This window comes from Balearica regulorum, chromosome 1, assembly GCF_011004875.1.
Source record: "Balearica regulorum gibbericeps isolate bBalReg1 chromosome 1, bBalReg1.pri, whole genome shotgun sequence".
Lineage (NCBI taxonomy): Eukaryota > Metazoa > Chordata > Aves > Gruiformes > Gruidae > Balearica > Balearica regulorum.
The window spans coordinates 216,250,399-216,272,089 of record NC_046184.1 but is presented as its reverse complement, the minus strand read 5'-3'; the positions used below and the strand labels follow the sequence as shown (position 1 = coordinate 216,272,089).

Below are 21,691 nucleotides of genomic sequence, written 5' to 3'. Positions count from 1 at the left end.
CCAGCCATGTCTGGAATCAATATTTACTCCTGCACAGCACAGGAGTCTGTATAGGAGGATTACTTATATAGGAAGAGGAGGAGGCGTATCATAGACTTCCATTTCCACTTTGAAATACTTGAATGACTTCTCCAAGCCCAAGGCAGTTTCCTTCTAAACTAGACCCAGCAAACCAGACCCTCTGGTTTTGGAGGGCTTTGGAGCTGGCATGCTCCATGGAAGCCGCCCAGGTCTCCCTACCTCTGATGAAGCAGCTGCCTGGAATAATTAATCTGGGAAAGAAGAGCGGGCTTCTGCTTAAAGTTAGCACTTGCGGAAAGTAAAGCAAATCCCAGCTCTAACTGTTAGAACATTTCAGCCTAACCCTGGAAGTATTTATTGGAGTGTGCTGGGCCAGTGCCTTGCTGGAACTGCAGTCTGGGTTCTTCATGCACTTAGCCATCTATAGGGGACAGGCCGTAGGGCTGGGCTACATCTCCCATCATGTGCTGAATACATCTTATGGACGTAGGGAGCTTCACCCAGAAAAGATGGGCATACAGAACAACCAGACCTGCTAATCTCATGAACCAGCTACATTTCTCCTACAACATCAGCAGTTTGTACTTTACAATTTTTCGATGAAACATTTGTGGAAAATATGCTGAGAAGCAATACTAATTTGCCAGCAAGTTTTGGTGTCTTGTCCAGCATTTGCCCTAAATGGCAAATTGAACAAATCGAATGTTAACAGCCGCAGAAGAAGGTCTGAGATGTTCTTGGCTACAACACAACAACAAGGGGATCTGGCTGATGTCGCACAAGGCGTGCTTCACCTGGCGATATCTGGCAGGTCCTCTTGTTATTATGAATTCTTGACAGCGGTTAAGAATTTATGGTGCATTAAATCTTCCAAGGATATTTGAAAAGAAAATCTGAAATCCAGTACGATACTTCCATGAGCTATGGATGTGAATCTGATCTCTCTGTTGCCCACGTAAACTAGAGACACCATTGAAACCAGTGCTGTTTCACAGCTATGAATAAAGGGAGAATTGGACCCATTTTTCTTTCTCTGACTTTACTGAATATAAATCAAGGCACAGACATGCTAACTGCATTACACAGATCCTGGTGACAGTAACTTCTCAGTGTTTGAGAGACAAGAGAAATTGTCATTCAACTCTGATCATCAGCTTTATTGTATGCCAGCCAGACAATACACATTTCATGCAGACTATACGTTTGCTCCAGCTGCCGCTTAGAAGAAAGTGCTCAACTTCATGTGCATTGGTCCTGCACTAAGGTACTTGGTTCTTGATCCGTAGCACCAGTGTTTTTTTCAGGAGTCCTGGAAGCAGAGAAAGAGCATCATTGCAAAGCTGTCAGAGCAATCAGCTGGTGCATGACAACAAAACACCACCCCTGAGTTGGAATTTGCCTTGTGACAAGTGGCTCTGCAGAGTGCTCCCCAAATGGCCCACACATGTTTGGTATGTCCTCAGGTTGGTTGGTGAGCCTGGTCCTGGTCCCTACAATGAATTGGTCCAAAACCCATAGATGTCCACAAAATTGGGACAGTTGGAGCTCTTGACTTTTTGACCAGCCCCTGGTTCAACTGTGACCAGGATCAGGCCCACCCACCAGCTATGAAAAATGCTTGCCAATTGATTATAACCTGCATCGAACAAGCACCTCACTGTAAAATTGTCTCACAAAGAAGCAGTTTCACTCAAGGCGGATGGTGAAAGCCCTATAACACACGGGAGATGAGCTCCTGCACTGCTCAGGAAGCACCCGGTGCCTGTTAAAACCACCAACAGGAAAGCAAGCCCCGCTAACACATGATTTGAGAGGACCTGTCCTCCTCAATGTTCCAAGGAGACACCAGGAGGTGATGGTGGCTCCAAGGTGTTGGATGCCTGTTAGGATCAGCTGCGGGGCCAGCTCTGTACCTGGGGTAGTCTTGGATGGGAGCATAAGAAAACCAAGCCTGGGAGTTAGGGTAGATACTGTCAGGAGAAGCTCTGGACGGGTGCTGGAGGGAAGGTCAGGTCTTGTTGAAGTGCCGAGGGAGAGATGGGGAGGGAAAGACCTCTAGGGAATGAGGGAATCAATCTTCATTAGGAGAGAGGAAGAGAAGGACGATCTCCAGGGATGAGGACAGATGTGTGATGGATAGGGAGGGATCTGCGAGGCTGCAGAAAGTAGATGGAGAGGCAGGAGAAACCTGCTCAGCTTTAAAGTGGGCAACTTTGCACATCAGTTGCATTAAGGGACTGTGGAGATCTCCCTTCGTCCGCCAGCCTGATGTTGGCTTTGTGTAGGGAACGGTTACAGCCTGTAGATTAAAGGAGGGAAGGAGAGGGCCAGGAGAACAAGTGCTAGTTACCACCTCCTCGGCCCATGAAACCAGCCCAACCTGGACACGTGAGACTAACCATCCCTGCGTGAGCGGCTCACGGGGCAGAACCATGTGGAGATGCCTGGCAGGACAGCTCTGGCTCAAATACTCACCCTCGTCCTGCCCTTCGTGCTTACAGTGCAGAGACACTTGCCGCCAGAGGCTGTTGGCAGAGGTCAGCATGGCCTTTCCCCTGCATCCCCAGCGTAGGAAAACTGGTGAGGCCTTCCAGTCTACCAGTTCCTATGGGAATGAGGTGAGCCCAGTGTCGTAAGTCAAGGGATTAGGGGAAAATGCAGGGCAGCTCCCCTTTGGAAAGATGCCCCACTGTCAGGACAGACCACAGACATCTGCTAGGACAGGACACACTGCCTGGTCTTTGGAGAAGGCTGGAGATGCCTGCGCATACTTGCCAGTGGAGAGTGTGCCCAAGGGCACTTGCACACGGAAGCTGGGCAGGTTGAAGGCTGCCAGCAGCTACTCCAGATGCCAAGCCACCCCCTCTGAGCACATCTTCAGACCTGATCTAGTAAGGAACGATGCAGAAACTGGGCTTCCTGTGCCAGTGAGTATGTGATGATCCCAGTTGTAGGTGAGTCAACACCAAACTAATCCCACCTCTTCCTTGATGTCCAACGCCACTCTTGCTGCTACCCTGAATTTCAGAATAGAGCTTGAAAGCCAAAAATCAGCTCTCCCTGAAGCAACATAAATTCCATCAACATTTCCCTTAGCCCCTGCTAGAGTCACCAGGGGAATTTACGCTTCTCAGGAGCCTTGGTGTGGCACCTATCAGATGAGGCAAGCCCAGAAAGCTGGTGCATGCGGTGCGTGTTTGTATGGAGGATACTTCTCCATTTTAATCTGTTGGCTCTTTTCTCATGACTACATGCGTCCTTCGGCCATGTACCACAGGCTGGCTAAGACCCAACCTCCTGGAGCAGAAAGAGGCTCCCCGTGCCCTGGCTTCCTCTTTGTTTGCATCAAATACAGATAATTGTGTGATTGTCCTTCCCAGTAAAGCTCATTCAGAACCTGTTTTAAATTGGAAGGGGCGCAGGGGGAGGGCAGGTAATTACATTATTTTCCTCAGGAATTGGTATCCAGGGTCAACACAGCATTGCACAGCCTCTCGCCAGGAGGAAAACAGCCCTGGTTGCTCTCTGGGGGGCTGCACAGCAAGGTCTGGCCTGGGTTAGCAGCTTTGGGAAGAGTGAGCAGGGAGGATGCAAATCGGAGGGTTGACAGGAAAGCCTGATCCTGAAAAGTAATGACACCTAACACACACGCAGAAACACTTATGAATAATCTTTGTCTTAGCCAAGCAAGGAAAGAATTTGGAGATCTTTGCTTTCGTGAGGGCTGCCGGTGGCAAACCATTGTCTGGTGAAACCCTTGTGTGTAGGAGAGGTTAATTATGTGACGTGACAAGGTGAGAAATGGAGAGGACACAGATTGGAGGTGACAGATCATTACTCAGGTTATGGCTGAGAGAAAGATGCAGAAAGAGTACGAAATTCAGCAGGGGTTCATTTCCAGAGGCAGCACCTGGTGTCTGGAAAAAAACCAATGGGTGACCACCACGAGCACATGTAGCACGGTCTCCTCTTCACTTGTTCTGGTCTAAAAGCAGGGAACCGGGATCACCAGCCAGTTCAGAGCACTGACGATGCAAGGACTTTGCTCTTGTGACTTGGGATCTAAACTTGTCTCTGATGGTGATGGGCTCTGGCAGCGTTATCCTGTTCTTCACAGAAGTGGAGCACCTGGATATGGTTCACCTCTGTTCCTCTGTGCATTCAGGTCTTGGTGTTTTGGTGGCCTCGTATCAAAACAGAGCTGATGACGTTTATCCTCTGCAAAATTATCTTCATGGAAAGCAGTTGAACTATCTGGGAGCTGTTATGAGTCTGTATAGACAGCACCAACTCCAGGCACGTGGAAGATTAAAAGCTGACTTCAAGAGCAACTAGAAGCACCAGGAATCCTCTCCTGGTGGCTCAGGAACAGCAACACAAGCCCAGGCACATATAGCTGTGAAGTTTGGCACCGAAGAGCTGTTTTTTCTGAGGAACCAAGAAATATGGTCTTTCTTGCCCAAAAAATTCAGGTGATGCGACAGCTCTCCCCTGTGGAGGAACCGATCTTTTGGTTAAAGATCTCACCCAGGAAGACAGTGGCAGGTTCATGTTCCTCAGAAAATACAAACTCATCAATTCCTTGGGCAAATGCAAATGCAAAGATTATAGGATATGGCAAGTCACCTCTTTCTTCTGAATGCTTTATGGCCCTTTGAGCACTGCAGTTTGCTGTCTGTGATACTAGTGACAAAAATTCAAGTTGTCTTTGTCCTGGAAAATGGTCTTAACATTGTACTCAATATGTGGTCTCGGCTACGTTCCTCGGAAAATCTGAAATCTGACCTGATGTTGGTGTGACACGGGCAACAAGGAGCTCAGCACTTCAGAGTTTAAACAACTGTCCACCTGCAAAGCAGCAGATACACAAACACTCACAAAGCTCTGCTGGCAGGAATTGAGATGTTAGAGGACTTCAATGTGCCCCCAAGGTCAGCTAGGGACCTCAGTGGCATGCAGGAGTATTGTCCTAAATACCATTCAGTTTTTGGCTGCTGTTTTAGGGTGTTCTAGATCTTTTTCACTCTTGTAGTCTAGAGTTTGGAGGACGAGGCGTCAGCACTGTGAAAGTATGGCAGGTGGGCCATGGCGACACACGGGAAAGGATGCAGGGCATTACCTACACCAAGGGATCCTCTTTCCCACTGCCTTTTTCCAGTATCTACATGGAAATCCCTAGAGCCCGGAGATGTCAAGCACAACCTGGCTGCAGGTCTTGCTTGTCCTAGATGAAATCTCCAGGCTCCTCACTGAGGAGGGTTGGACCTCCCCACATTTAACCTCTTCTGTCTGCTCTTGCACAGCATCACTGAGGGAAACCCAGGAGACTGAGCACTGCTTGATCCTTCTCCCATCCATGTCCACCAACCAGCTTCAGTTTGGCCTTGAGTTAGGTCTGCAGACCTAACTTCAGCAGATGGCCTGTGACACCAGTCTGATGACCATGCTGCAAGCTCACCTCCTCACTCAGCATGATAAGGACTCTCCTTTGCTTTCTGGCAGGGTGGTGTCACACTACCAGCAATGAAAGTCACAGTAAGGGTAGAGGAACTGAGCTGCTCCTGCATCTTTCCACGTGTGTGGAGCAGCTAGGAAGAAGCACCATCTCCACTTGCACTGATAGCTCCAGCCAGCATAGACCAAACGAGCATGTTCAGGCAGTAAGTTAGGACAAGGAGGGAGCAAGGAGCCACCTGGAACTTAGTCACAACTGGGTCCCTGCTGTACTCACAGGTTGAAGGCACCACGGGCAGGTCTAGTCCTAGCCTGGGATGGAGGAAGCAGATGGTCAGGGCACCTTCTGAACCATAAGAAGCCTCCTGGGCATCCATCTCTGAAACATGTCCTGCTGCTAAGCCAGCTTCTGCTTCTTCCCCTGCGAGGTGCATCTGCTTGGATTTCCACTGACACAGTTCTGCCCACTGTTTTCTGTAATGCGCTGAGAAATGCAGATCCTTTAACATCGGCTGCTTCTGCTCTGGGCTACAAGATTTCTCCTTCATCCTCCTCAGTTGCTGCATTTGTTGAGCCACCTGCCAGCCCAGGACATCTCTGCACAAAGCTGGAGAAAGGCCAACCTCTTTATCAGATGCAGTAGAATTGCAAAGGACAGAAGGTCATGCAGCTCCGAATATGCTGGGCTCCGAGATAGACAAGAAAGCTTGTCTCTGTGGCTGTAAAAAAGAAAGGAAGGTACCGGGGAACAAAAACACGAGCAGAGCCATCCCAAAAGACTATGGATAGAGCTGTGGTAGCAAGACCGACTGCTGAACTGGCCAAGAGGACAGACACACACTGCATTTACAGACACATCTACTGAAGCCACACCAAGAAACGAGAGAGAGAAAGGGCAGTCGGTAGGTGAGGTATTGTTTATTCTAAGCAGTGAGAGTTATCACACGGTACAGGCAAAGAAAAAGATTTACAGTCCAAGAGAGACAAGACCGGACATGAGACAGTAACTTGGGGAGGATGAGGAGGAGAAGGTCCCTGGCAGAGTTGGGTATTTAGGATGACCTGGAGGGAAAAGGTGCTGGAGGGGGAGAGGTGGGAGAAAGGAAAGGGTTGGAGAAGCAGCTGTAGGACAGACACTGGAAAGTTGTCTGGAAGACAGAGGGAAAATGATTTTGAAGGCAAGAAGGAATAGCAGTGTGGTGGGTAGATGGGGTCTGGTGGGGTGGTGAGGGCATTGAAGACTGCGTGGGAAGGAGCCAACAGGGACCGAGAAGTCTGGTCAGCAAAGAGACTTGGGGAGAGGGGAGGGAGCAGGGGCAATGGAGGCAAGGACATCCACTGCCCTGCGACTCCAAAGAACTATCTATTTCATTAAATTAAAAGTGCCTTGCTGGCTCATGTCCCTGCTGACACACCTCTTGGCTCCAAACAAGGTGGCCACAGCTGAACTGATCCTCAGTTGGGTACTAAATCCTGAACCAGGCCAAGGAGCAGGTTGGTCCAATGACCAAGGATTTCCCTATCTTGACCATCAAGTAATGGCACCATCAAGTGCTCCTAGGTGCTGTTTAGTGGATGAGGACAGACCCATCTACCACAGCTGTTGTGTGGTGAGCCCCCCTCCACCACGCACTGTGGAGGGTGCTCCTCACCCTCTGCTGTGACCCAGCTCTCCAGACCATTCAGAGCTGGGCAGGGCACGCAGGTCTCTGGCTCCCCAAGATAGGAGAAGACTCAGCTTTGCTCAGGGGCTTGAGGTTGCTGCATGTCTCAGGCTAGGTTGGGGTGGGAGGTGGGCAGATGACAACAAGGGGGTTTCAGAAACGTTTCCCCCTTTCCATCTCTCACACCATTGAACTGCCGACACTGAAGGAACGGCTTTTGTTCCTCAGCGCTCTCACATATCGCTAAGATCTGTCACTACTCCTCATCCATCATTTTTCTGGCGGCTGGTCCTTGCCGTTTGTTTCCGTGGAGCCGACTCCCTGCAGGGAATGCTGGCATTTTAGAAAGCATAAAGATGCCTTCAATCCATTAGCAGGCTTTTCTTTTATCCTTGTCCTCACATCTCCTCCACGTGACAGTCATGATTAGGAAGCTGTTTCCAAGGCACCCTGCAACAGAAATTAAGACTGTTTACAAGCAATCCATAGTTCACGATAAACCACCAGTCCTGAAGTCCTCAGAGCTGTGTTACCCCTCACCGTAGACCTCTGAGCTTGTGAGTAGACCCAGTGGCATTAGCGGAATTGCTCCCAAACCAGAAAGCTCATGTGAATAAGGGCAAATAGAAGTGGGCTGCCAAATCCCCGATTGGATCAAACTTACCATGACACTGCTGAAAACAGGGAGACCTGAAGCCCATGTCTGAACACCACGTTATTTTCCGACTGTGCAAAAGATCCCATTCTTAGTGCTGAACATGGCCATGTCATCATCTGCACTCTAGGGAATTTCTTCTTCCTGTACAGCTCCTCTTCTTTATTTGATGTCGGTGTTGCTGTTGGGGATGGTGGTTATTCCTTGGATGTTGGGAGGTACCGGCTATGACAAAGACATCTTCTTAAAAAGTCCCTTTCTCTCCTGCACTGGCACATCTCTAAATAAACCCTAAATCCAAAGGATATTGTGACACAAGAGGCTGCATTTGTACAAGGGCTGGCACGTCAGCTGATGAAATATCATCCTTCAACCTTGCTTTACCAGTCAGGGATGTAATAATGATAACTGAGGTTTTTCAAAGGAAGCTCAGAGATTTGCAAGTGGTAAAATCAGTAAATCTCAGTCCTGTGCCCAAGGCACTTAAGCTCCTGACTGATGCAGAGAACGGGATAGATGGATGGAGAGTATCTGGCAGGAACCTCTTCATCCACCCATGCACAAGTCTTTGGGGGTGTGTGCCAAATGAAGCCCTCAGCACACTATTTGAAAGCAACTGATTAGAATCGGAAACATGCCGGCCATCCCTCCTGGGGCTGCTCACACCCTGTGCAGTAAAACGACATCTCTGCAAAGCTGTACTCAGATGCTCCGTTATTAAGTGTGAGAAGCAGACTTGACTCTTTAAATTCAACGTGACAATATTTTCTCTCTCCTCCTTGTCCCCTCACCAGACACCAACGCTGACAATTAGGACTATTTTTACTCCAGCCAGCACCTCCACACTAAATGCTCTTACAAGACAAAAGCATTTAATTTTTAGTAACCCACCTCCAGTGCTTTGCACAGACATCGTTTCCACCCCTGTAAAAAGGTGGGCAGTGCCAGCCACTAATGACTTGGCAAAGATTAAGGAGTGAGTCAGTATCAGCGGGTTCAGTGAGAGCCCAGGTCCCCGTGCCTATCATCAGCCCAGTACGTCCTACTGTCTCTTAGAAACGCATCCTGCCCCTTTGGGTGTTTAGGCTTTGCAATGCTGAGCAAGTTCAGAGAGCGATAGGACAGCAAGGGCATGTTTTCCAGCACTGAGTGTGGGCAGCTGGGTGGGATCAGAGGGATCACCCATCCATGGTGCAGCACAGAACAGACCCCATACCTTTGTGTCACGAGAGAAACATTTTGTTGGCCAACATGGATTGTCACAGATAAGCCCCATCAACGACCGGTCCTTTAACAATGAGCATTTTCTCCAAAACCAGCTGTGTAGGGGTGAAATGATAAATCTCTGGACCTACAGCTCAGCTGAAACACCTAAAGATCATGTAGTTATGCGTGATCGATGAATGGATGAAGCTGGTGGGGAAGGGAGAGGGAAGGCAGGGTGACATGGCAGGACATGAGAAAGCAGCGCTGTTATTAGCATGTAGTCACAGATGGGATAAATTCAGAAAGTGATTTGTAAACCAGGCAGGGATGAGAAATAGCACCCCGAAACAGTAAGACAGAAAGGGTCGGTGCTCCATGGAAGTCAGCAGAGCTATGTTGGAGGAGAGATTTCAAAATAAAACCCCAGTCCAGGGGCTGGGGATGGTATTGGAATATCCATTAAAAGAGAAAACATGATTAAAAATAAAAATTGCAGGTAGGGGTTTACAGTCTAATTAAAAAAAAAAAAAAGAAATGGAAGTAAGATTAGGGTTCACCATTTAAAATAAAATTATGCCCTCAGCCCTGCTTTCTTCTCAACCATCATTTTCTCCAGATAGCAAATGCTTTCATTAATAGAAAAATCAGTGCTTTGCACTGCCACAGACACTGCCAAAAGCCAGTTCAACAGTGGCTAGGCTTGCAGCACGCTGAAAGCCCTCAACCCAAGAATTTGCCACCTCCTTCCAATGAGGATTTATAACCTCATGGGCTTTTCAGGTGGTTTTGGGCCAAAGCAAAAGCTGTAGGCCGTCGGAAAAGGGTATGTAAACAAGCGACCTCATCCACAGCACCTCCCCTCCCTCCAGCTCTCGACGGGGCTGGGTTTCTGCTCCCTCATCCAGTGCAACGTGGACAGGAGCACGATGCAGCAGCCGCCTGCGCGCAGGGCGCTCACCGCACCAACCCTCTGCTCAAGGCGCTTGCGTACGTAGAAAACAAAAGCAAACTACCTGCTCCGTCCACATGACTTCACTGTCCATCTTCACATTTGCAAACGCTTAGCTCTCACGTCAGGCTAGTCTGAGGTCGGCAGCCGTCTAAAGGGAGTCAGACTGCGACAGCTCAGTTGTCCCTACGGCAGGCGTGGAAGTGGCGGCTCTAAGCAACACAAATCTGATTACGGTTGGAAGGGTGCTTCTTTCACTTAACTGTGCTTCTTATCGAGAAAACAAGATCAAGGAGGTGGTATTCGTCTTTAGCATTTATTTATCATTGGAAAAAAAAACCCCTTTGAGCAAGCAAAGATCACAAGCACGTCACAATCAATTGGCTATACATTAATTTGTGTGTGTGTCTGTGTGTGTGTGTGTCATTCTCATTAGAACAGCAAGAATGAAAAAGCACCACGAGGAGGTGTGCTTAACACATTACAAGAGACAATTTGTGATATGCAACCAAACCCAGGCCACAAAATATTAATTAGACACTTCCTATCTGCCTCCAAGAGGCAAGAGTTTGTGGAATTCACGGGAGCCATGTTTTTACACCGGACGCGTTGCAAATGAAGAAGCAGGTGATCGGTGTGCAAAGCAGTCAGAAAACAGGAGCTCAGTCAGCAATTAGCACCATTTTGCAGAAAGGAGTAACAGTACAATACAGTGAAAATGAGAAAGCAAGCAATAGACAGCATAGGAACTTTCACAGGGTAAAAAGCAAAACATTTTTTTTTTTTTTTTTACAAGGAAAGCAAAACATATTAAAAATTAGCGGTGAAACAGAATCAGCATTGTGGTAGCTGGAAACACAGAACAGCAGAGCACTCTTTCCCAGTGGGATCGACAAGCTCAGAGTCCAAAGTGAACTTGAAACGGCAGAGATTTGGTCTCCTTTCTGATAAACCTGAGTGGGTCGGATGGGGATAAAGTCTGCGGAAGGTAGAGCAATGCAGGATTTCACCCTGAGGCCTGACTCTGCTGCAGTTCCTGGCATTCAATGCAATGCTAAACTGTGTGCTTGAATGTATGCTGAGGACCTGGTGCACATGGAGCAAAGGCCAGGATGTAGGATTTATATCCCTATTTTGCTGCTGTCTGAGAGGGAGGTCCCCAGGCCCTACCAGTCTCCCAAGATCTTTTTTGCAAAGGTTGAAACTTGCCAAGGATCATTCATTCCACCCAAAGAGAGGTGTCCAAAATAGGTAGCTCAATGACCCTTGGAAAGTTCCTTCACTAGAGAGGGAATTTAGACCACTGGCTAGCACTTATACCTAGCTTTGTAGTTAGATGCTGCCGAAAACTTTGTGTATTAAGGAAACATAAGGCCATATTCTGACCACTCACTGTGCATGTTTCATTCAAACACCGTGACGGATGCTCTTCATTGAGAAGAAGCAACCCTGAAGCCCTAGATGATGAGCAGTTGATCCACAGTCATGGAGATGCTTAGGTGGTCTGAGCATCTTAATGATGTTTCTTGGGCAAAATTTGGTTACCCTTGAAGTCAAGGGCCAAACTCTCATCGAATTCAAGGTGAAATGGTGGCAAGCGTGCTATCTCTTTGAATGTGAAGCTTCGGGCCAAAGCATAATTGGGAGAATCGTTTGGCATGGTCTTTCCTTATGTACAGTGAGATCGGTGTGTTGGGGGCTATTGGTAACTGTCTACGTGCCTTCCTGACATATTCTGCCTGCTGTGACACGTCATCTTCACGCTGTTGCTATATCCTGCGATAGGAAAGGACGTTACTGAGGAGTGTGAAGATGGACGAAGCATCTAAATGCCAAGGAATCACACCAAGTCTCGGAAGCTCAGGCTTCTCTGGCCAGTTGTCCCTTGTGCGATGGGGTGGGAAGAGCTGTGAGTGGCACTTCTCTCCACCAGCTCCATGCAAGCCTTTCGCCGAGTTGCTCTGGAGACAGAGCTGAACTTTGCACTCGAGCAGTGCTGCAGGGGCTTCTGAGCACTCAGAAAAGCAATGGTCAATATGGACAGGTCAGCGTCTCCATGGAGCATGCACATCAAAAATGTACTACATTCGCAAAGATTTCCACAGTTTTACTTCCTGGAGGATTTCCCTGGTTTCCTCCTAAACATCGGAGGTTTAAATATATATATTTCTATATATGAATATATATTTTCCACATACACAACCTGACTAGCTCATAGCACACAGTTCTAACACAGCTAAGCTTGGAAATACACCACTGAATTCAGAACACTACACTTACTTATACTCAAAGCTTTAGGCTGTTAGCACAAGGCAAACAGGACACATCACACAATACACTGAACTTGGCATTTATTCATTACTAAGGCCAGCAAATGTCACTATCTGTATACCACAGAGCTGTCCTCCTCCTTGGAAACGTTCTCTCAGCCTTGTAGCCCACCACTCATTTATGTTTCCAAAAAACCCAATTCTAACGGGGTGAGACACCAAAAACGGGACTCCTCACCCTCCCGGCCCATCCCTTTTTCTGTTAAATAGTTTCACATCTCTAAAATACCCTAGCAGCAAGACTTTCCTCAGTCAAACACCTCTACAGCAACACAGTTCTGATACTCTCCTCTTACACCATCTCCTTACTCTATTTCCCATCTCTCCCTCTTTGTTCTTCCCAATTGTCTGTTCTCTGAAAGTTTCAAGCTGGACTGCGTGTTAGGATAGAAATATTGAGCTGCAAAAATAAAGAAGAACCCTGCATCTCGACTTGCAGCTACTCTGCTCCAGGAGAGTTTAACAGCTCAGTTTGGTGGGGTCAAGATTAACCCTTACGTATTTAGGACCCAATCCAGGAGTTAGGCACATAAATTTGGATTGGGACCATACCTCTCCCAGCTCTCATTGACTCAACAACCCAAATTTTGGGGTATGCAATGCCAGTCTGTTGGGCCAGTTCATACTCGCTGACAAATGGTCCCGCTGTGTTTACAGCTTCCAAACTGGTCTTGCTGGGCACGAGGATTTTCTAGAGTAAGAGCACAGTAAATAGGATTGAAACCCTGAGATCTTCCCTGGAGGGAGTCTGGGGATCCCAGCAACTGGTTTATGGCCCTCTTAGGATGCTTACAAGCCAACATGAACTCCAACAGCTGGTAGAGTCAAAACAACGGGGGCCGACAGCTCTAGCCAACCTTGGTGACTTATTTCTACCCCTTGGAAGGCCACGTCTGCAAACTAAACCTCTTTCTGAAATCTAGCTCTGTCTACTGGCACCCCAGAAGTGAAGAAAGCAGACCAAGATTCAAAACAAACCAGGAATAACTAAAAAGATCCATAACCAAGGGAAAACAATAGGGAAGAACAGCCTGCTGATAACCTAGTCTGACCTGCCACATGCTTGGGAAGTCTTCACTGCTCTCTGCGCCTTCCCTCACTCATTATTTATTTTTTTTTAAATCAAGTCTTTTGAGTGGTGTTGATGGGTGAAGCTGCCTTGATGCACCTAGAACTATCCCCCAGCTATTCTGGAGGGAAGATTTGGCCCTTTATTTGCACAGGATCTCCTTCCCTGTTGCTTCTTGGAGTAAAATTCTCACCAGTGTCACCAGGGGAAATTGCTCTTGGCCACACCAATGATTCTAGCGGATTTATGGCAGATCCATGGCACCACGAATGAACCTCTGATCCTCCCTGCCTCCAAAACCTTTCACCTGCTGACACCAGTGGGAGATGACCAAACAATGGCCAACCCCAAAAGGGCCTTCATGGGATGAGAGCACAGACCCTCCATGGCTCGATGGGCACTTCCATGCCATCAAAGCGTTGAAGGACCAAGCCCGAGGAAAGGGACAGGCTGTTGGACGCAATCATGGTTGATCCATCACCTTCATCTCCTACGACACCGCTTGTGCATTCCCACGTCCCTCACTCTGTGCAGAGCCGTGTTGTGCAGGCAAAGCAGAACAACCTGACCTCAGAAACAAGGATTCCCTAATCCTCCTTGGAAATAAAACAGAAAAGCTTCTAATACAATCAGAACAAAAAGCAGATTAGAAGCCTCTAATTAATTTTGTGGCCTTTATTTAATCAAAGGAAAAAAAAAGGAAGGAAGGAAGGAAAGAAAGAAAGAAGGAAAGAAAAGGGGGAAAAAAAAAAACAAAAGAAAGAAAGGAAAGTGCAGTGACATTTACTCTTTTGCCTCAGCCAGTTTATTGTTCATCTCTTTACTTTTCTCCTTGTCCTCTGGCTTTGCTGTGTTGGAGGTCTCGGCGCTCTTTTTCTTGGCAGCCCGGCCAGATGTAATCTGCTTGTCTTTGGCCTTTTTCAGGGGTTTATGGCTTGTTGCGGTCTTTTTTGGTTTGGAAGGCTTTACGCTAGGCTTTTCCACCTGCATGGAGGGCGACATGCAAAACGACAACACAGAGATGGAGAGAGAGAGAGAGAGAGAGAGAAGGACAGGTGGGAAACAGGATTTAGATCAGAAATGGCATGAATGTTACTTATCTACTCAGCTATGCCCTGCCATCTGACTTCAAGAGGGGTTTTGCAAGCCCAGAGGGGATTGTTTCTGGATTCGAAGCAAAGAAATGATGCTCAGGACAACGAGGCTGGTACGAATCCCCACATTTCTTGCAGGACGTGACTCCTCAAGTCTGCTTGTCCCCCATAGGTTGCTACAACAGATTGCTTGGGGTAGCTGGGGCACAGGACACTGAGTTGCACCTCAGCAAAGTCCACAACAGTGCCTTGTGTACACCTGGTTTCTACAGCCCCCAAAGCAGGGAAGATGATAGCTTCAAAATTAAGGAGGAACAGCAGCCTTCAGCTCCTCCATGCTGGCCCTGCCATCCCTTTGAGACCTCACAAATCTAAGGGCTTACAAACTCTGGGAAGGTCTAAAACTCCACAGACTGACTCCATTTTATATGCAGATCCTCCACTGCTCCTACAAAACAAGGCTGGAAAACATTTCAGCCCAGGTCCTTCTCGGCACATGTCCTCCATCTGATCAAAGCCAAAACGCGTACTGTCAAAATCTGTGGAGCGCTCTGAATTAATTGCAGATGAAGATCTGGCTCTTATCATCTATAAATGTTGTATCATGTAATGCTGGGTGCCTATAGTTTTGGAGGGAGAAAGAGAAAGCTGTCTAGATAATACCTGGGAAATGACAACACAAAAACCTTTTCATCTGGGCCCTACTCTCACTTCTTTACAGTTTGACATAGGGCAGTGTTGTCTCCAAAATGCATCAACCTGTACTAGAGCCGATAGAATCCCAGATGGTTTGGGTTGGAAGGGACCTCAAAGCCCATCTAGGTCCAACCCCCTGCCATGAGCAGGGACACCCTCCACTAGCCCAGGCTGCCCAAAGCCCCATCCAACCTGGCCTTCAACACTGCCAGGGAGCCAGGGGCAGCCACAGCTTCTCGGGGCAACCTGGGCCAGGGCCTCAGCACCTTCACAGGGAAGAATTGTTTCCTTCAATCTCATCTCCATCTCCCCTCTTTCAGTTTAAAACCATTACCCCTCGTCCTATGACTACACTCTGTGACATAGAGTCCCTCTCCATCTTTCTTATAAGCCCCCTTCAGGGACTGGAAGGGGCTCTAAGGTCTCCCCGCAGCCTTCTCTTCTCCAGGCTGAACCAGCCCAACTCTCTCAGCCTGTCTCCAGAGCAGAGGTGCTCCAGCCCTCCCATCATCTCCGTGGCCTCCTCTGGACTCGCTCCAACAGCTCCATGTCCTTCTTGTGCTGGGGACCCCCAAGCTGGATGCAGCACTGCAGGGGGGTCTCACCAGAGCAGAGTAGAGGGGCAGGATCACCTCCCTCAACCTGCTGGTCACACTGCTGGTGATGCAGCCCAGGACATGGTTGTCTTTCTGGGCTGCAAGCGCACTTGCCGGGTTATACTCAGTTTTTCATCCACCACCATCTCCAAGGTGGTTGGAAATGAAGATGCCGCATAGAGGGAATGAGAGCAGGCAGTGTTCAGCCCAGCCTCACTGTATTGGACATGTCCAACCAGGAGCAGTGATGGCCCTGGGTCCCTTCCACCACATTTCTCACCTTTGGCGGTTCTTTGTAGGGTTCACTGTAGAGAGTGCGTATCCTTCTGCGCTCCAGGAATTTGTTATCGGCTGGAGCAGGCTTACTGGTTTCCCCCTTGAATTGAGCGCTGTAACTGGTTTCATGAGTCATTTTCTCCTCTGGTGGCTTGTACTGGGCCTTCGCTTTTATAGCTTTCACAGGCTTGACATCTACCCAGGGTCTGAACTCGTTTCTGAAGATCAAAAAAGAAAGGCGTTCAGGAATTAAAGCAACAGGTGGTAATGTGGGAATGAAATCCCTCATTTCTCAGTGAGGTCTGCTTGGAAAGGGTTTTGCCTCTATCCAGTCAGGTTTACAAAGAAACTGACTCCCAACAGCTAATTTTGACCTCATCAAAACCCATTGACACATGAAGAGAAGTTGAAATGAAATTTGGTCTATTAAAATCAGACAGTCCTGGGAACCAGACAATTTTCTACTTGTGTGACAATGGTCAGGTACCCTCTGAAAAGCTGCCCTCAGACGTGACTGTGATCCCTTTTTTGAAAACATAGATGCTTTTTTGTCTCTACAGCTTCACCTCTGCACTGATGCTACCTGCAAGCAGCTCCTGACTCTTGCAGTTAGGGTGGAAAAGAATATTTAGAAAGGAACATCAAAACTCATGTTCTGCAACTCAACACAGGACACACACTTCTCAGCAAACTTCCCTGCAATCAAGCTAGCTGGGTGATTCAGAAATGTAAGGAGCCAAGATTTTCTATAGACATCCCTCACCCATGCCTGTAAGTAGTGAGTTGTATCATTTTGCCTATATTGCACCAAATTAGGCAGAACGGCTTTTGTTAATTCCATAAAGGAATAATTTAAGATAAAGCTGTCTTAGATGTAAAGTCAAGCAGAGTAGGAAATGCACAGTTTATCAGGTATTGTAAGCTATGGCTTCTCTTTATTAGCTGATGGGGAATTTTCGAGCTACTTGAAAAAATAAAACCATCTTTCATTTCTTTTGGACGGAGCTGTGACTTTTTGAGAGAAAAACCCAAACACATTTCAAAGATTTTTTAATATCTGCTGCACACATTCTGGTTCCCATCCACAGCCTCCTTCTCATGCATTTTTTAGTTCCTCCCAATGGAGCGCCAACATCTTTCTAGTTTTGAAGCAAACCATTTCATTTTCTCTCTAAAAATTGCCATTCATCTGAGAAGGGGGATGGAGAATCCCCAAGTGTGTTGCTACCTTAGATGGGTCATGCTCAGACACAGTCCCGGGCAGTGTTTAGATCCTTAAGACTCCAGTGCAAGCCAGGAGCTCTCCTAACGGTGGTGATACAAGCCCTCCACAAAGGGGTGAATCTTCCTTGGAAATCAAAGCCCTCGGCTTAATTTTGGGACCTCGAAGTTGCAGACCCTGTCCCTCCTGCCCTGTTCCACTCAACCATCTTTGGGTTGCGTTATTTGTTTTCAGCCTGGTTTATTAGGGAAATGAACTCTGTGAGGGCACTGCCAGTCAATCCCTTCCCATAATAGCTTTGAACATCTTAATGAGCTTCAACCAAATTTGACAAATGGTCATGGAGATATACAGCTTTTACTTTTATGAAGATAAGCAGTTGGACAGAGGCTCAGGAAAGTTTCAGTATGGACATGCACACTTCATCGGTCATCAGAGGACCCACTTAGAGAGGGATCAGTGCACCTCCCTGCCCACCCAATACCACATTTACCATTCACATAATCCCACTGCAAAAACAGAAAAACCCCTTCTCTTCCAAGATAACTACTGGTGGCAATAATCTCCTAGGTGTGTTTCTCCTCCTAGGACACCTATGTTAAGGTCTCACCACATCTGCAGGGTGACTGTGTCCTTGTTGCAGATGATTCAGACTGGTCAACACAGCCAGTAGAGCCCTTCCCTATACCAAAGATGGGTGACTGCTGTAGGATGAGCTGAATGCCTCTTGGGGATCTGTCAACTGGCTAGATCTCCACTGATGGGAGAGCACATCTAGCACACATGAAGACACTCACACATACACCCCTAAATGTAGGTATCTTCACCTATGAGCCAAATCCCATCTCCAACTCTCCATTCTTTCTTAGTGTTGATTCTACCTACATCTACTTTTTATTTTCCCTGTATTTCTTCATTTCCCTCCCCCTCTTTTACTATTCAGCCCTCCTTGGGCTTGGATAATACTGCCAAAGGCCCAGGGATGCTGCCTGTTTGAAGGATGCTATTCTTCATGAAACTGTTTCACTGAACGAGCAATACATGAATGGGCTCGTCTGTGTCTCCTTCGTTCCTGTTCAGTGAATGTCACCCGTTTGTCCACAGATATTTCTCTGCAGATGACTGTTAAAATATCCCTTCTGCATGAAGAGTTGAGACAAAGGACGAGGAAGCATCTTTAAAGAACTGGATTAAAGATGTGAATACATTACTGACAAACTCAAAGTTCATCCTCAGCTCCTCAGAAGAGGCTTCATCCTAGGATCCACTTTTGGTCCATAAGTAGACTCTATGTTTTTAACTGCTTTCCAAAGGAAACAAAACCATGCACTAATTCCCTCTGTCCATGTCTATCTGTCACTCAGATCCCTCCCTAGCAACTTCTGAACCCATTATCTATTTTCTGTCATATTTGTGGCAGACGTAGAAGTCTCAGAGGTGAAAATTACAAGGTTTCCTCAAAATCTGTGAGTGGGCAAAAGAGGAACATCCAAACAGTGTTCTTCAACTGAGGCAAAGACAATTAAAGTTAATTTTCTTACTTATTGTAAGGCCAGCTGGCCAACCAGCCCACATGGGCCACCAGGGCCACGCACAGCTTGCATCTACAGAACCAGACACAAAGGATGGAGGCTGTAGTAGCGTGCATGTAGGGGCTGGACTTTAAAGATGGAACACAAACCAGGAGTTATTCACTCTGCTGCTCATAAAATGCTGGTTTATATGGAGGTGAGCTTTGAAGCAGTGTGATCGTATTTGTTACCACAGTGCCTGGCAACCTCATTATGCACTGCATTATGCAAACATGTAGAAAGAGATGGGCTGCTCCCTGAAAAGCCTGTGATCTCTGTAGACAAGGCAGACTCAGGAGGTGGGGAAAAGGGAGAGAAAAGCCTCGTGCTGCTTGTGGGTTGGCAGGGAATGCATTTCTGTACTTCCATGTGCTGGTTGCTGAAATGCTAAAGCAAGAGATCATGCAATAAAGCTGGGCTGTTAATGTTAAAACCAATCATCTCATCTGACTGTTAAAAATGAGCATGAATTCCTCCGCCCTTCTTCATCCTTGCTTTGCTGGTCTTAAGGCAGATCTAACACCAGCTCTGCTGAATTTGGTGGCGAGACCTTTGACTACCCTACATCTCCTAAGATGAGCCTGGGTTTGCAGGCAAAGGACAGACCAATAGCTGTTCTTAGGTGGATGCATGCTGATGGACTATGTCCCCCAGCTCTGAAATAGCTCAGCCAGGATCTTCTCTGGAAGTGGAGGATAGAAGGCTATTGATCTTGAAATATTTTACAGCGTTTATCAAGAAGTTGTAAACACCAGGTATGTCAGATGGATTCAGTGCACATTTAAAAATAACAGCTTGCCCAGAGAGGAGGTAGATGCCTCATCCCTGGAAACATTCAAGGCCAAGTTGGACGGGGTTCTGAGCAACCTTGTCTAGTCAAAGATGTCCTTGCTCATTGCAGGGGAGTTGGACTAGAGGACCTTTAAAGGTCCCTTCCAACCCAAACAATTCTGAGATTCTATGATTCGATTCTAAATAATTTTCAGCCAACTGTGCATGATTTCACATCACCAGCTATTACACTAGAGCCGGTCCCTTCAGGCATGAGAGAGAGCAGGGGCCACGTTTGTATGGAGTCCTACCACACCTGGGATGGACCTGCTACTCCCTGCTGTGACCACGCTTAAGCACCCAGTGTGCCCAAGTATTATGCACATCTGCTATCCAGAACTTGCAGAGGCAGTGGAAGGAGGAGAGAAATTCAGAGCATTTACTCTGGTAAATTTACCCTGGTGCAGCAAGCTGATCTCAGTGCCTATTTTTGATATTTCGGCAACACATAAACTGTAAAAAAGTGTTACTAGAATAGACACAGGCTATTCTGTGCTGGTGGCGTCAGTGCCCAGAAACTCAGCTTACCATCGTTAATTATCACAGAAGTACAAATTCCTAAATCTCTCTGTCTCCACCACAGATGAGTGAGGGAAAACAGCCTGTGGGGAACTGCGCTCGGAATATGCCAGCTCCTGAACCCAGCCCAACAACTGCTTGGAAAAGTACTAGTTACCCTGGGCCAAAACCGTAGGCAGGGGTGTGCTAGCAACTTCACAGCCTGGATCACCAGTTTTTAGTGCCAGGCACAATGAATTTACTAATGCAAAGGTACACATGAGGAGACAGGTGCCCTGCTTGGGGTCTGCGTCTCTATTGATTGTAGGGATGGGGGGACGTCTCAAGAAGGTGACCTAAATCTCCTTTCTAGGTCTGGTGACTCTCCATCAAATGTCTGTCTGATAGGGTCCTATGTCACCATGAGCTCATAGTGTCCAAACAGCGCACGGCACAGCTACAACCTCTTAGGGCAGTCGCACTGGAACTGGCCTGATGCTCCAGGATATTTATGTCACTCGGAGATGCTTTATGAATTTATATACTCCTTATATGCAGCAAATAAGTGAGAGGAAAAGCAGCAGCTCGAAGAGATGATTGGGTTGTTTTGGTTTTTTTTTTGTATTCTGGGAATAGTAAATATACCTGTTCTCTTAGGTATCATATCGGTTGCTCATGTAACACTAAAATTAACCCTGACTTGGGGAAAGCCCCTGGAGTTCTGAGACCTCCTTCGTTACTATTTAACATCCCAAGGTCAATTTGAGGGGAAGGTGCCCAAAAGTTACAAATTCCAACTGAAATCTGAAATGAGTCCCGAAAATGATATTTCTCCTTGCTTTGAGAACAGCTGGTCATAGTTGCGTCTGGACCACCACAGACCGCTCCCCACAAAATTAGCTCTGGAAGTATTTCAGGAGCATGCTAGACCTCATCCTAAAAGAGCTCAGCCTGAAAGCTCACCTAAAACCTGACCAAAAGCCTTCGCTTATGCTGCAAGAATGAGTCACAAGCACGGAGTAGCACCAATATGGACATATCAAACAGACACAGCTTAGTCCAGCTCTGTAATTCTTCATCTGAGGTGTTTTCATTGCTCTTACTTTTGCTGAGGAAGATTTTAAGAATTGCTAGCTTGGCGCAAAACGAAGGGCTTGAACTGAAATAGCAGCAAATTACACGTCTCCTAATTTTCTGCCTAGCTCTGGTCCCAGCCTTACAAAGAATAAATAGAATCAATCGGGAATCCAATGCTGACCTGAAACGGAAATCGAAATGAAACTCAACAAAAAGAGTATATGAGGCATCAGATGACCTTTTGCAAGCCAAGTCCAACAGGAAAAATTCCCAGTGAAGATAAAGGGAGTTTAGCCGTATACAGACCTGATGAGAACACAGGGCTGCATAGGATGGGGCAGACATCTTGCAAATTAATAGGCAGCAGATCTTCTTATAAGATGACAGTAGCCTGGGGACATGGTGGCCTGATCTAAATCCATTAAAGCAAGAGTTGCTCTCCACATACATCAGTGGATACCTCACTGCTCTTGCATGGGGCT

The 21,691-nt window shown here is 47.2% G+C and overlaps 1 protein-coding gene across 1 annotated transcript in view; it reads right to left on the bottom strand.

Annotated features, from left to right (window-relative positions):
• Positions 1-1,068: 1,068 nt before the first annotated feature.
• The window catches only part of MAP6 (microtubule associated protein 6), a 47,345-nt gene continuing 26,722 nt past the window's right edge, over positions 1,069-21,691 (bottom strand). Inside the window, exons 2-4 of the mRNA XM_075742598.1 lie at positions 16,015-16,228; positions 14,136-14,332; positions 1,069-1,330 (exon numbers count right to left, since the gene is read on the bottom strand). Of these exons, the coding sequence (XP_075598713.1) occupies positions 1,261-1,330; positions 14,136-14,332; positions 16,015-16,228 (481 nt within the window). The 3' untranslated portion in view covers positions 1,069-1,260. The remainder of the gene's footprint in view (positions 1,331-14,135; positions 14,333-16,014; positions 16,229-21,691) is intronic.